At 42.2% G+C, this 16,735-nt stretch overlaps 1 protein-coding gene across 3 annotated transcripts in view; it reads left to right on the forward strand.

The window, feature by feature from the left end:
- LOC106594121 (exostosin-1a) overlaps positions 1–14,617 on the forward strand; it is a 123,940-nt gene extending 109,323 nt beyond the window's left edge. Inside the window, exons 8-12 of one of the 3 annotated variants that reach the window (XM_045696328.1) lie at positions 1,177–1,266; positions 1,988–2,148; positions 10,265–10,436; positions 11,759–11,913; positions 11,976–14,617. In XM_045696328.1, the coding sequence (XP_045552284.1) occupies positions 1,177–1,266; positions 1,988–2,148; positions 10,265–10,436; positions 11,759–11,913; positions 11,976–12,006 (609 nt within the window). In that variant the 3' untranslated portion in view covers positions 12,007–14,617. Of the gene's footprint in view, positions 1–1,176; positions 1,267–1,987; positions 2,149–10,128; positions 10,226–10,264; positions 10,437–11,758 lie in introns of those variants that run through there. The other 2 variants (XM_045696324.1, XM_045696333.1) reach the window with 2 other exon arrangements.
- The last annotated feature ends 2,118 nt before the right edge of the window (positions 14,618–16,735 follow it).

Raw genomic sequence — 16,735 nt, forward strand, 5'->3', positions numbered from 1 at the left:
CTCAGTACCTGTCCTGGTCATAGATGGGGAGAGCAAGGTGAGTCCTCAGTACCTGTCCTGGTCATAGATGGGGAGAGCAAGGTGAGTCCTCAGTACCTGTCCTGGTCATAGATGGGGAGAGCAAGGTGAGTCCTCAGTACCTGTCCTGGTCATAGATGGGGAGAGCAAGGTGAGTCCTCAGTACCTGTCCTGGTCATAGATGGGGAGAGCAAGGTTAGTCCTCAGTACCTGTCCTGGTCATAGCTGGGGAGAGCAAGGTGAGTCCTCAGTACCTGTCCTGGTCATAGATGGGGAGAGCAAGGTGAGTCCTCAGTACCTGTCCTGGTCATAGATGGGGAGAGCAAGGTGAGTCCTCTTCTCCTATAGCTTCATATACATCAATATGCTGATGGATACAGAGAGAAGTTGAAATATAGCCCTGGTAAGCACATTCTAGTGACTTGTATTGATTGTTCTCAGATATGTAGTGACTTGTATTGATTGTTCTTAAATATCTAGTGACTTGTATTGATTGTTCTCAGATATGTAGTGACTTGTATTGATTGTTCTCAGATATCTAGTGACTTGTATTGATTGTTCCAAGATATCTAGTGACTTGTATTGATTGTTCCAAGATATCTAGTGACTTGTATTGATTGTTCTCAGATATGTAGTGACTTGTATTGATTGTTCTCAGATATCTAGTGACTTGTATTGATTGTTCCAAGATATCTAGTGATTTGTATTGATTGTTCTCAGATATCTAGTGATTTGTATTGATTGTTCTCAGATTTCTAGTGACTTGTATTGATTGTTCCAAGATATCTAGTGACTTGTATTGATTGTTCTCAGATATCTAGTGATTTGTATTGATTGTTCCAAGATATCTAGTGACTTGTATTGATTGTTCTAAGATATCTAGTGACTTGTTTTGATTGTCTAAGATATCTAGTGACTTGTATTAATTGTTCCAAGATATCTAGTGACTTGTATTGATTGTTCTCAGATATCTAGTGACTTGTATTGATTGTTCTCAGATATCTAGTGACTTGTATTGATTGTTCTTAGATGTCTAGTGACTTGTATTGATTGTTCTGAGATATCTAGTGACTTGTATTGATTGTTCTCAGATATCTAGTCATTTGCATTGATTGTTGTTGCAGTGAAGAGCCCTACTGTTTGTTGCTATGTCTTCAGGTGATGAGCAGTCGTTTCCTGCCCTATGACACAATATCAACAGACGCCGTTCTGAGTCTGGACGAGGATACAGTTCTCTCTACTACTGAGGTGAGTTACTGCCAGTAGTTTATTACTGTATGTAACTAAAGGGGTACCACAAGGTTCTATTTTAGGCCCAGTTCTCAAATAAAATAAATCTAAGTTTATTTGTCACGTGCGCTGAATACAACAGCTCTAACCAATATTGCAAAAAGGTATTAGGGGAACAATAGGTAGGTAAAAAGACAGGTAGCGAGGCTACATACAGACACCGGTTAGTCGGGCTGATTGAGGTAGTATGTACATTAGGATATGGTTAAAGTGACTATTTTAGTTTTTTACCTTTATTTAACTAGGCAAGTCGGTTAAGAACAAATTCTTATTTACAATGACGGCCTACCGGGGAGCAGTGGGTTAACTGTCTTGTTCAGGGGCAGAACGACAGATTTGTACCTTGTCAGCTCGGGGATTTGAACCTGCAACCTTTCGGTTGCTAGCCCAACGCTCTAACCACTAGGCTACCCTGCCGCTCCATATATGATGAACAGAGAGTAGCAGTAGCGTAAAAGAGGGGTTGGTGGGTGGGACACAATGCAGATAGCCCGGTGTTCACCATTTTATATAAATGACATGGGCAAAGCTATGAGAAAACGGCCAACTTCATCTATATATGCTGGATGCACTATCATAACAGATGAGCTGAAGCTGAACGGAAGGATTGCATCATATACTGTAGTTGTATAACGAGCAATAGGTGCTCAATGTCAACCACTCTCTCTCCCTTTTGCAGGTGGACTTTGCTTTCACGGTGTGGCAGAGTTTCCCAGAGAGGATTGTGGGATACCCGGCCAGGAGTCATTTCTGGGACAGCAACAAGGAGAGGTGGGGTTACACCTCCAAGTGGACCAACGACTACTCTATGGTCCTGACAGGAGCTGCTATATACCACAGGTGAGAAGAATCAGGTGTGTTAGATTAGGGCTGAAACAAAACGTGGCAGGTGGGTAGTTAGCTCTCCAGGAGTAGGATCGGGCTTCCGTTGAGCCACAGCTTTGACTGTTTCATATCAAAACAGCTATAGGGGAGCTGAATGAACTCTGACTCGCAACTAATGTTACCTGTCCTCTAGATATTACCACTACCTGTCTTTACCTGGGGATATTACCACTACCTGGAGATATTACCACTGCCTGTCTTTACCTGGAGATATTACCACTACCTGTCTTTACCTGGAGATATTACCACTACCTGTAGATATTACCACTACCTGGAGATATTACCACTACCTGTCTTTACCTGGAGATATTACCACTACCTGTAGATATTACCACTACCTGGAGATATTACCACTACCTGTCTTTACCTGGAGATATTACCACTACCTGTCTTTACCTGTAGATAGTACCACTACCTGTCTTTACCTGGAGATATTACCACTACCTGTAGATATTACCACTACCTGGAGATATTACCACTACCTGTCTTTACCTGGAAATATTACCACTACCTGTCTTTACCTGGGGATATTACCACTACCTGTCTTTACCTGTAGATATCACCACTACCTGTAGATATTACCACTACCTGGAGATATTACCACTACCTGTCTTTACCTGTAGATATTACCACTACCTGTCTTTACCTGTAGATATTACCACTACCTGGAGATATTACCACTACCTGTCTTTACCTGTAGATATTACCACTACCTGTCTTTACCTGGAGATATTACCACTACCTGTCTTTACCTGGAGATATTACCACTACCTGTCTTTACCTGGAGATATTACCACTACCTGTACATATTACCACTACCTGTCTTTACCTGGAGATATTACCACTACCTGTCTTTACCTGGAGATATTACCACTACCTGTCTTTACCTGGAGATATTACCACTACCTGTCTTTACCTGGAGATATTACCACTACCTGTCTTTACCTGGGGATATTACCACTACCTGGAGATATTACCACTACCTGTAGATATTACCACTACCTGTCTTTACCTGGAGATATTACCACTACCTGTCTTTACCTGGAGATATTACCACTACCTGTCTTTACCTGTAGATATTACCACTACCTGTAGATATTACCACTACCTGTCTTTACCTGGAGATATTACCACTACCTGTAGATATTACCACTACCTGTCTTTACCTGGAGATATTACCACTACCTGTCTTTACCTGGAGATATTACCACTACCTGTCTTTACCTGGGGATATTACCACTACCTGGAGATATTACCACTACCTGGAGATATTACCACTACCTGTCTTTACCTGGAGATATTACCACTACCTGTCTTTACCTGTAGATATTACCACTACCTGTCTTTACCTGTAGATATTACCACTACCTGTCTTTACCTGTAGATATTACCACTACCTGTCTTTACCTGGAGATATTACCACTACCTGTCTTTACCTGTAGATATTACCACTACCTGTCTTTACCTGTAGATATTACCACTACCTGTCTTTACCTGGAGATATTACCACTACCTGTCTTTACCTGGGGATATTACCACTACCTGTAGATATTACCGCTACCTGTCTTTACCTGGAGATATTACCACTACCTGTCTTTACCTGGAGATATTACCACTACCTGTCTTTACCTGGAGATATTACCACTACCTGGAGATATTACCACTACCTGTAGATATTACCACTACCTGGAGATATTACCACTACCTGTCTTTACCTGGAGATATTACCACTACCTGGAGATATTACCACTACCTGTCTTTACCTGTAGATATTACCACTACCTGTCTTTACCTGTAGATATTACCACTACCTGTATTTACCTGGAGATATTACCACTACCTGTCTTTACCTGGAGATATTACCACTACCTGTCTTTACCTGTAGATATCACCACTACCTGTAGATATTACCACTACCTGGAGATATTACCACTACCTGTCTTTACCTGGAGATATTACCACTACCTGTCTTTACCTGTAGATATTACCACTACCTGTCTTTACCTGGAGATATTACCACTACCTGTCTTTACCTGGAGATATTACCACTACCTGTCTTTACCTGGAGATATTACCACTACCTGTACATATTACCACTACCTGTCTTTACCTGGAGATATTACCACTACCTGTCTTTACCTGGAGATATTACCACTACCTGTCTTTACCTGGAGATATTACCACTACCTGTCTTTACCTGGAGATATTACCACTACCTGTCTTTACCTGGGGATATTACCACTACCTGGAGATATTACCACTGCCTGTCTTTACCTGGAGATATTACCACTACCTGTCTTTACCTGGAGATATTACCACTACCTGTAGATATTACCACTACCTGGAGATATTACCACTACCTGTCTTTACCTGGAGATATTACCACTACCTGTAGATATTACCAGTACCTGGAGATATTACCACTACCTGTCTTTACCTGGAGATATTACCACTACCTGTCTTTACCTGTAGATATTACCACTACCTGTCTTTACCTGGAGATATTACCACTACCTGTAGATATTACCACTACCTGGAGATATTACCACTACCTGTCTTTACCTGGAGATATTACCACTACCTGTCTTTACCTGGGGATATTACCACTACCTGTCTTTACCTGTAGATATTACCACTACCTGTAGATATTACCACTACCTGGAGATATTACCACTACCTGTCTTTACCTGTAGATATTACCACTACCTGTCTTTACCTGTAGATATTACCACTACCTGGAGATATTACCACTACCTGTCTTTACCTGTAGATATTACCACTACCTGTCTTTACCTGTAGATATTACCACTACCTGTCTCTACCTGGAGATATTACCACTACCTGTCTTTACCTGGAGATATTACCACTACCTGTACATATTACCGCTACCTGTCTTTACCTGGAGATATTACCACTACCTGTCTTTACCTGGAGATATTACCACTACCTGTCTTTACCTGGAGATATTACCACTACCTGTTTACCTGGAGATATTACCACTACCTGTCTTTACCTGGGGATATTACCACTACCTGGAGATATTACCACTACCTGTCTTAGATATTACCACTACCTGTCTTTACCTGGAGATATTACCACTACCTGTCTTTACCTGGAGATATTACCACTACCTGTCTTTACCTGGAGATATTACCACTACCTGTAGATATTACCACTACCTGTCTTTACCTGTAGATATTACCACTACCTGTAGATATTACCACTACCTGTCTTTACCTGGAGATATTACCACTACCTGTCTTTACCTGGAGATATTACCACTACCTGTCTTTACCTGTGGATATTACCACTACCTGGAGATATTACCACTACCTGGAGATATTACCACTACCTGTCTTTACCTGGAGATATTACCACTACCTGTCTTTACCTGTAGATATTACCACTACCTGTCTTTACCTGGAGATATTACCACTACCTGTCTTTACCTGGAGATATTACCACTACCTGTCTTTACCTGGAGATATTACCACTACCTGTCTTTACCTGTAGATATTACCACTACCTGTCTTTACCTGTAGATATTACCACTACCTGTCTCCTGGAGATATTACCACTACCTGTCTTTACCTGGAGATATTACCACTACCTGTAGATATTACCACTACCTGTCTTTACCTGGAGATATTACCACTACCTGTCTTTACCTGGAGATATTACCACTACCTGTCTTTACCTGGAGATATTACCACTACCTGGAGATATTACCACTACCTGTAGATATTACCACTACCTGTCTTTTCCCTGAGATATTACCACTACCTGTCTTTACCTGGAGATATTACCACTACCTGTCGAGATATTACCACTACCTGTCTTTACCTGTAGATATTACCACTACCTGTCTTTACCTGTAGATATTACCACTACCTGTATTTACCTGGAGATATTACCACTACCTGTCTTTACCTGGAGATATTACCACTACCTGTCTTTACCTGTAGATATCACCACTACCTGTAGATATTACCACTACCTGGAGATATTACCACTACCTGTCTTTACCTGGAGATATTACCACTACCTGTCTTTACCTGTAGATATTACCACTACCTGTCTTTACCTGGAGGTATTACCACTACCTGTCTTTACCTGGAGATATTACCACTACCTGTCTTTACCTGGAGATATTACCACTACCTGTACATATTACCACTACCTGTCTTTACCTGTAGATATTACCACTACCTGTCTTTACCTGGAGATATTACCACTACCTGTCTTTACCTGGAGATATTACCACTACCTGTCTTTACCTGGAGATATTACCACTACCTGTCTTTACCTGGAGATATTACCACTACCTGGAGATATTACCACTACCTGTCTTTACCTGGAGATATTACCACTACCTGTAGATATTACCACTACCTGTCTTTACCTGGAGATATTACCACTACCTGTCTTTACCTGGAGATATTACCACTACCTGTAGATATTACCACTACCTGTCTTTACCTGGAGATATTACCACTACCTGTAGATATTACCACTACCTGTCTTTACCTGGAGATATTACCACTACCTGTCTTTACCTGGAGATATTACCACTACCTGTCTTTACCTGGGGATATTACCACTACCTGGAGATATTACCACTACCTGGAGATATTACCACTACCTGTCTTTACCTGTAGATATTACCACTACCTGTCTTTACCTGTAGATATTACCACTACCTGTCTTTACCTGTAGATATTACCACTACCTGTCTTTACCTGGAGATATTACCACTACCTGTCTTTACCTGGAGATATTACCACTACCTGTCTTTACCTGTAGATATTACCACTACCTGTCTTTACCTGTAGATATTACCACTACCTGTCTTTACCTGGAGATATTACCACTACCTGTCTTTACCTGGGGATATTACCACTACCTGTAGATATTACCACTACCTGTCTTTACCTGGAGATATTACCACTACCTGTCTTTACCTGGAGATATTACCACTACCTGGAGATATTACCACTACCTGTCTTTACCTGGAGATATTACCACTACCTGGAGATATTACCACTACCTGTCTTTACCTGTAGATATTACCACTACCTGTCTTTACCTGTAGATATTACCACTACCTGTATTTACCTGGAGATATTACCACTACCTGTCTTTACCTGGAGATATTACCACTACCTGTCTTTACCTGTAGATATCACCACTACCTGTAGATATTACCACTACCTGGAGATATTACCACTACCTGTCTTTACCTGGAGATATTACCACTACCTGTCTTTACCTGTAGATATTACCACTACCTGTCTGAGATATTACCACTACCTGTCTTTACCTGTAGATATTACCACTACCTGCCGAGATATTACCACTACCTGTTTTACCTGTAGATATTACCACTACCTGTCTTTACCTGGAGATATTACCACTACCTGTCTTTACCTGGAGATATTACCACTACCTGTCTTTACCTGGAGATATTACCACTACCTGTCTTTACCTGGAGATATTACCACTACCTGTCTTTACCTGGGGATATTACCACTACCTGGAGATATTACCACTACCTGTCTTTACCTGGAGATATTACCACTACCTGTAGATATTACCACTACCTGTCTTTACCTGGAGATATTACCACTACCTGTCTTTACCTGGAGATATTACCACTACCTGTTTTACCTGGGGATATTACCACTACCTGGAGATATTACCACTACCTGTAGATATTACCACTACCTGTCTTTACCTGGAGATATTACCACTACCTGTCTTTACCTGGAGATATTACCACTACCTGTCTTTACCTGGGGATATTACCACTACCTGGAGATATTACCACTACCTGGAGATATTACCACTACCTGTCTTTACCTGTAGATATTACCACTACCTGTCTTTACCTGTAGATATTACCACTACCTGTCTTTACCTGTAGATATTACCACTACCTGTCTTTACCTGGAGATATTACCACTACCTGTCTTTACTTGGAGATATTACCACTACCTGTCTTTACCTGGAGATATTACCACTACCTGTCTTTACCTGGAGATATTACCACTACCTGTCTTTACCTGGGGATATTACCACTACCTGTCTTTACCTGTAGATATTACCACTACCTGTCTTTACCTGGAGATATTACCACTACCTGTCTTTACCTGGAGATATTACCACTACCTGGAGATATTACCACTACCTGTCTTTACCTGTAGATATTACCACTACCTGTCTTTACCTGTAGATATTACCACTACCTGTATTTACCTGGAGATATTACCACTACCTGTCTTTACCTGGAGATATTACCACTACCTGTCTTTACCTGTAGATATCACCACTACCTGTAGATATTACCACTACCTGGAGATATTACCACTACCTGTCTTTACCTGGAGATATTACCACTACCTGTCTTTACCTGTAGATATTACCACTACCTGGAGATATTACCACTACCTGTCTTTACCTGTAGATATTACCACTACCTGGAGATATTACCACTACCTGTCTTTACCTGTAGATATTACCACTACCTGTCTTTACCTGGAGATATTACCACTACCTGTCTTTACCTGGAGATATTACCACTACCTGTCTTTACCTGGAGATATTACCACTACCTGTCTTTACCTGGAGATATTACCACTACCTGTCTTTACCTGGGGATATTACCACTACCCATACCTGTCTACGGAGATATTACCACTACCTGTAGATATTACCACTACCTGTCTTTACCTGGAGATATTACCACTACCTGTCTTTACCTGGAGATATTACACTTTCTGAATATTACCACTACCTGTAGATATTACCACTACCTGTCTTTACCTGGAGATATTACCACTACCTGTCTTTACCTGGAGATATTACCACTACCTGTCTTTACCTGGGGATATTACCACTACCTGGAGATATTACCACTACCTGGAGATATTACCACTACCTGTCTTTACCTGTAGATATTACCACTACCTGTCTTTACCTGTAGATATTACCACTACCTGTCTTTACCTGTAGATATTACCACTACCTGTCTTTACCTGGAGATATTACCACTACCTGTCTTTACTTGGAGATATTACCACTACCTGTCTTTACCTGGAGATATTACCACTACCTGTCTTTACCTGGAGATATTACCACTACCTGTCTTTACCTGGGGATATTACCACTACCTGTCTTTACCTGTAGATATTACCACTACCTGTCTTTACCTGGAGATATTACCACTACCTGTCTTTACCTGGGGATATTACCACTACCTGTAGATATTACCGCTACCTGTCTTTACCTGGAGATATTACCACTACCTGTCTTTACCTGGAGATATTACCACTACCTGTCTTTACCTGGAGATATTACCACTACCTGGAGATATTACCACTACCTGGAGATATTACCACTACCTGGAGATATTACCACTACCTGTCTTTACCTGGAGATATTACCACTACCTGGAGATATTACCACTACCTGTCTTTACCTGTAGATATTACCACTACCTGTCTTTACCTGTAGATATTACCACTACCTGTATTTACCTGGAGATATTACCACTACCTGTCTTTACCTGGAGATATTACCACTACCTGTCTTTACCTGGAGATATTACCACTACCTGTCTTTACCTGGGGATATTACCACTACCTGTCTTTACCTGTAGATATTACCACTACCTGGAGATATTACCACTACCTGTCTTTACCTGTAGCTATTACCACTACCTGTCTTTACCTGTAGCTATTACCACTACCTGTCTTTACCTGGAGATATTACCACTACCTGTCTTTACCTGGAGATATTACCACTACCTGTCTTTACCTGTAGATATCACCACTATCTGTAGATATTACCACTACCTGGAGATATTACCACTACCTGTAGATATTATCACTACCTGTAGATATTACCACTACCTGGAGATATTACCACTACCTGGAGATATTACCACTACCTGTACACCAGTTACCTGCCGGCCAGTCTGAGGGGCCTGGTGGACCAGCTGTCTAACTGTGAACCCTGACCTTAACCCTCCCGGTCTAACCCTAACCCTACCTGTACCTGTCTTTACCTGTAGATATTACCACTACCTGTACACCAGTTACCTGCCGGCTAGTCTGAGGGGCCTGGTGGACCAGCTGTCTAACTGTGAAGACATCCTGATGAACTTCCTGGTGTCAGCCGTCACCAAGCTGCCGCCCATCAAGGTCACCCAGAAGAAACAGTACAAAGAGACTATGATGGTACAGGTGAGGTCTTTGTGGTCTTTCTGTTTGGTCTGTTTAGGAACAACAGGAGATATTACTAGAGAGAATACTCAATGAGACATTCACAAGTAGTTTACACACACACACACACATCCAACTACATTTTCAGATGCAGGGTCCAATTAAAATGTTATATATATATAAAAAGGAATCACAATACCTGCACATTGAATTTGAGCCTTCTCAGGAACAACTCTGGCTTTGAGTCCCTGGCTGCTGTACCATATCTGTAGGGGAAATGTTGATAAAGATTATTCTTTATTCATTTCCCATTTCTCAGGAAATGCACAGGAAGTGCCGTGGCTTTTTCATGTTATTTTTTTTTATTTCCTTAATGTTCCTGATGTCTTCAACAGACGCCACACGTTCCACCATCCGTTGTTATAGATGTTTCTTATTGTTGCATAAATATATTTTGGGTTTCTGGCCTGAAACAAATAAACAAACCAATAAACAAACCAATAACTACAGTAAAACCATCAACTGAAACAATAAACAAACCAATAACTACAGTAAAACCATCAACTGAAACAATAAACAAACCAATAACTACAGTAAAACCATCAACTGAAACAATAAACAAACCAATAACTACAGTAAAACCATCAACTGAAACAATAAACAAACCAATAACTACAGTAAAACCATCAACTGAAACAATAAACAAACCAATAACTACAGTAAAACCATCAACTGAACCAATAAACAAACCAATAACTACAGTAACACCATCAACTGAAACAATAAACAAACCAATAACTACAGTAAAACCATCAACTGAAACAATAAACAAACCAATAACTACAGTAAAACCATCAACTGAAACAATAAACAAACCAATAACTACAGTAAAACCATCAACTGAAACAATAAACAAACCAATAACTACAGTAAAACCATCAACTGAAACAATAAACAAACCAATAACTACAGTAAAACCATCAACCGAAACAATAAACAAACCAATATCTACAGTAAAACCATCAACCGAAACAATAAACAAACCAATAACTACAGTAAAACCATCAACTGAAACAATAAACAAACCAATAACTACAGTAAAACCATCAACTGAAACAATAAACAAACCAATAACTACAGTAAAACCATCAACTGAAACAATAAACAAACCAATAACTACAGTAAAACCATCAACTGAAACAATAAACAAACCAATAACTACAGTAAAACCATCAACTGAAACAATAAACAAACCAATAACTACAGTAAAACCATCAACTTTAACTGGTATCATTATTAATCCATCATTACTAATATCTCTGTCTCTCTCTCTCTCCCTGCAGACCTCCAGAGCGTCTCGGTGGGCCGACCCAGACCACTTTGCCCAGCGACAGAGCTGCATGAATAAGTTTGCCAGCTGGTTTGGCAGCATGCCCCTGGTGCACTCTAATATGCGCCTGGACCCGGTGTTGTTTAAAGACCAGGTGTCCATACTGAGGAAGAAATACAAGGACATAGAGAGACTATAACCAGCCTGATCCCCTCTGTCTCCATACTGAGGAAGAAATACAAGGACATAGAGAGACTATAACCAGCCTGATCCCCTCTGTCTCCATACTGAGGAAGAAATACAAGGACATAGAGAGACTATAACCAGCCTGATCCCCTCTGTCTCCATACTGAGGAAGAAATACAAGGACATAGAGAGACTAGAACCAGCCTGATCCCCTCTGTCTCCATACTGAGGAAGAAATACAAGGACATAGAGAGACTATAACCAGCCTGATCTCCTCTGTCTCCATGGTGGAGTGGAGAGAGACTAGAACCAGCCTGATCCCCTCTGTCTCCATACTGAGGAAGAAATACAAGGACAGAGAGAGACTATAACCAGCCTGATCCTCTCTGTCTCCATGGTGGAGTGGAGAGGGACAGAGAGAGACTAGAACCAGCCTGATCTCCTCTGTCTCCATGGTGGAGTGGAGAGAGACTAGAACCAGCCTGATCCTCTCTGTCTCCATGGTGGAGTGGAGAGGGACAGAGAGAGACTATAACCAGCCTGATCTCCTCTGTCTCCATGGTGGAGTGGAGAGAGACTAGAACCAGAGAGAAGGGATGAACAGGGGAAGAAAGGAGAGGAGGAGAGGACAGGGCTGTGGAGCCAGGACCCCACGGTCGACCCTCCCAGAGAGAAGGGAAGAACAGAGAGGAGGAGAGGACAGGGCTGTGGAGCCAGGACCCCACGGTCGACCCTCCCAGAGAGAAGGGAAGAACAGAGAGGAGGAGAGGACAGGGCTGCGTCTTCCACTCTCCATCTTTGTACGCTGTTGCTAACGGTGGTAACCGTGACAACCCCGGCTGTATTTGGTAGGAGCTGTACACAGACAGAAAACTAGTTCATGGACGTCTGGGGGGGACGGGGGGACTTTGTTGTAGAACTTTCTACATGACTATGGACAGAGGAGGTCCATGACTGAGGAAGTCTCCTCAGAGCCAACACAACGCCGTTCTAGTCAAGGAGAGTCCATGCTGCAGTCCTAACTATGGTCTACCAGTAAACCGTCTAGCAGTGGGAAATCTCTCCCACCCTTCTCCAACCTGATAAAACCCTACAATGAAAGCCAAGGAGGAGTAATTCTTTACTTATAGAAGCTAACCATCTGTTCTGTTCGGTTCTAAACACTATGCACAGGTTCAACAGAATTGCTGCCAGAATCTGAAAAGTACTATTTTGCTGTGTTTTTAGTTAGCTTTTATAGTGAACGATGAATGGCCGGCCTTACTGTCTGTACTGTGTCCAGCCTTGGGTGGGTGAGGAGGGTAGGGGGTCTGTGTTTTCCTGCTGTAAAAGGCTAAGGGTACAGAGATCAACCCACAGAACTGACAGTTCACTGTATCTCCAGGTATGACTAACGTTATGGTTGTTGTGATCTGGTTGTGATCTCTCACAAAAAAATATCTTTGAGTGTCTGACTGAAGTACAATGAATCTTGCCCTTTGCCCTCATCATCCTTATCCCTTATAGCAATATTGATCCATCTGCATTGAAAGGTTTTAACAGTTGAGTTTCATATTGATCCATCTGCATTGAAAGGTTTTAACAGTTGAGTTTCATATTGATCCATCTGCATTGACAGGTTTTAACAGTTCCGTTTCATGTTGATCCATCTGCATTGAAAGGTTTTAACAGTTGAGTTTCATATTGATCCATCTACATTGAAAGGTTTTAACAGTTGAGTTTCATGTTGATCCATCTGCATTGAAAGGTTTAGCAGTTGAGTTTCCCTTATTTATTCCCTGTTCCACGTTCTTCCCCTCACAATTTATTCCCTGTTCCACGTTCTTCCCCTCACAATTTTTTCCCTGTTCCACGTTCTTCCCCTCACAATTTATTCCCTGTTCCACGTTCTCCCCCTCACAATTTATTCCCTGTTCCACGTTCTCCCCCTCACAATTTATTCCCTGTTCCACGTTCTTCCCCTCACAATTTATTCCCTGTTCCACGTTCTCCCCCTCACAATTTATTCCCTTTTCCACATTCTTCCCCTCACAATTTATTCCCTGTTCCACGTTCTTTCCCTCACAATTAATTCCGTTTCACGTTCTTCCCCTCACAATTTATTCCCTGTTCCACGTTCTTCCCCTCACAATTTATTCCCTGTTCCACGTTCTTCCCCTCACAATTTATTCCCTGTTCCACGTTCTTCCCCTCACAATTTATTCCCTGTTCCACGTTCTTCCCCTCACAATTTATTCCCTTTTCCACATTCTTCCCCTCACAATTTATTCCCTTTTCCACGTTCTCCCCCTCACAATTTATTCCCTTTTCCACGTTCTTCCCCTCACAATGTATTCCCTGTTCCACGTTCTTTCCCTCACAATTTATTCCGTTTCACGTTCTTCCCCTCACAATTTATTCCCTGTTCCACGTTCTTCCCCTTAAATTTATTCCCTGTTCCACGTTCTTCCACTCACAATTTATTCCCTGTTCCACGTTCTCCCCCTCACAATTTATTCCCTGTTCCACGTTCTTCCACTCACAAGACCCGGTGAACCACTATGATAACAATATATACTATCTAACACACCCTTTTATGCATAGACACATACATTTTACTTCTGGGTGGTCCCAGGAATCGAACCCACTATCAAAACTAACACCCATATCACCTGTTTTGACCAATAAAGGCTCTTCTTTGACCATCTTCAGCTCTCATTCACATTAACATGATCAGATGTTAGAATCATCTTTAGAGTTAAAGGGACACTAAGGGGATTTTGGAAACTACTGACCCAGAGTCAGATGAGGTCCTTTATCTACTGACCCAGAGTCAGATGAGGCCCTTTATCTACTGACCCAGAGTCAGATGAGGTCCTTTATCTACTGACCCAGAGTCAGATGAGGTCCTTTATCTACTGACCCAGAGTCAGATGAGGTCCTTTATCTACTGACCCAGAGTCAGATGAGGTCCTTTATCTACTGACCCAGAGTCAGATGAGGTCCTTTATCTACTGACCCAGAGTCAGATGAGGTCCTTTATCTACTGACCCAGAGTCAGATGAGGTCCTTTATCTACTGACCCAGAGTCAGATGAGGTCCTTTATCTACTGACCCAGAGTCAGATGAATCCCTTTATCTACTGACCCAGAGTCAGATGAGGTCCTTTATCTACTGACCCAGAGTCAGATGAGGCCCTTTATCTACTGACCCAGAGTCAGATGAGATCCTTTATCTACTGACCCAGAGTCAGATGAGGTCCTTTATCTACTGACCCAGAGTCAGATGAGGTCCTTTATCTACTGACCCAGAGTCAGATGAGCTCCTTTATCTACTGACCCAGAGTCAGATGAGGTCCTTTATCTACTGACCCAGAGTCAGATGAGGTCCTTTATCTACTGACCCAGAGTCAGATGAGGTCCTTTATCTACTGACCCAGAGTCAGATGAGGTCCTTTATCTACTGACCCAGAGTCAGATGAGGTCCTTTATCTACTGACCCAGAGTCAGATGAGATCCTTTATCTACTGACCCAGAGTCAGATGAGGTCCTTTATCTACTGACCCAGAATCAGATGAGGTCCTTTATCTACTGACCCAGAGTCAGATGAGGTCCTTTATCTACTGACCCAGAGTCAGATGAGGTCCTTTATCTACTGACCCAGAGTCAGATGAGACCTTTTATCTGCTGACCCAGAGTCAGATGAAGCCCTATATCTACTGACCCAGAGTCAGATGAGGTCCTTTATCTACTGACCCAGAGTCAGATGAGGTCCTTTATCTACTGACCCAGAGTCAGATGAGCTCCTTTATCTACTGACCCAGAGTCAGATGAGATCCTTTATCTACTGACCCAGAGTCAGATGAGGCCCTTTATCTACTGACCCAGAGTCAGATGAGGTCCTTTATCTACTGACCCAGAGTCAGATGAGGTCCTTTATCTACTGACCCAGAGTCAGATGAGCTCCTTTATCTACTGACCCAGAGTCAGATGAACTCGTAGATTCCATCTTTATGTCTCTGTGATCAGTATGAAGGAAGTTAAGAGGTAGTTCCGTGAGCCAATGCTAATTAGCATTAGCGCAATGAATGGAAGTCTATGGGTATCTGCTAGCATGCTAGCAGGGACATGGCTAGTGTTTATTTGAACAGGTACTTATCTGAGGGAGCGCTGTACATATATATAGATTCATTATTAACATGGCATTTCTCTTATTGTGCCAACAGTTCAATGTTTTAATGTTCAATGATTTCACATCCCGAGAATGTTCCCTTGTTTTGATAAGAGAACAGTCCCCCCTTCCATTTGTAGGTGAGGGCTGTGTGACTGTAGGTGAGGGCTGTGTGACTGTAGGTGAGGGCTGTGTGACTGTAGGTGAGGGCTGTGTGACTGTATGGTGAGGGCTGTGTGGCTGTAGGTGAGGGCTGTGTGACTGTAGGTGAGGGCTGTGTGACTGTATGGTGAGGGCTGTGTGACTGTATGGTGAGGGCTGTGTGACTGTAGGTGAGGGCTGTGTGACTGTAGGTGAGGGCTGTGTGACTGTAGGTGAGGGCTGTGTGGCTGTAGGTGAGGGCTGTGTGACTGTATGGTGAGGGCTGTGTGACTGTAGGTGAGGGCAGTGTGACTGTAGGTGAGGGCTGTGTGACTGTAGGTGAGGGCTGTGTGACTGTAGTTGAAGGCTGTGTGACTGTATGGTAAGGGCTGTGTGACTGTAGGTGAGAGCTGTGTGATTATATGGTGTGTGACTGTGTAGTGTGACTGTGTGGTGTGACAGCAGAATAACTGCTTGGTGGTCTCTGTAGTGTGACTGTGTGAGGGCTGTGTGT

This window comes from Salmo salar, chromosome ssa02 (assembly GCF_905237065.1).
Source record: "Salmo salar chromosome ssa02, Ssal_v3.1, whole genome shotgun sequence".
Lineage (NCBI taxonomy): Eukaryota > Metazoa > Chordata > Actinopteri > Salmoniformes > Salmonidae > Salmo > Salmo salar.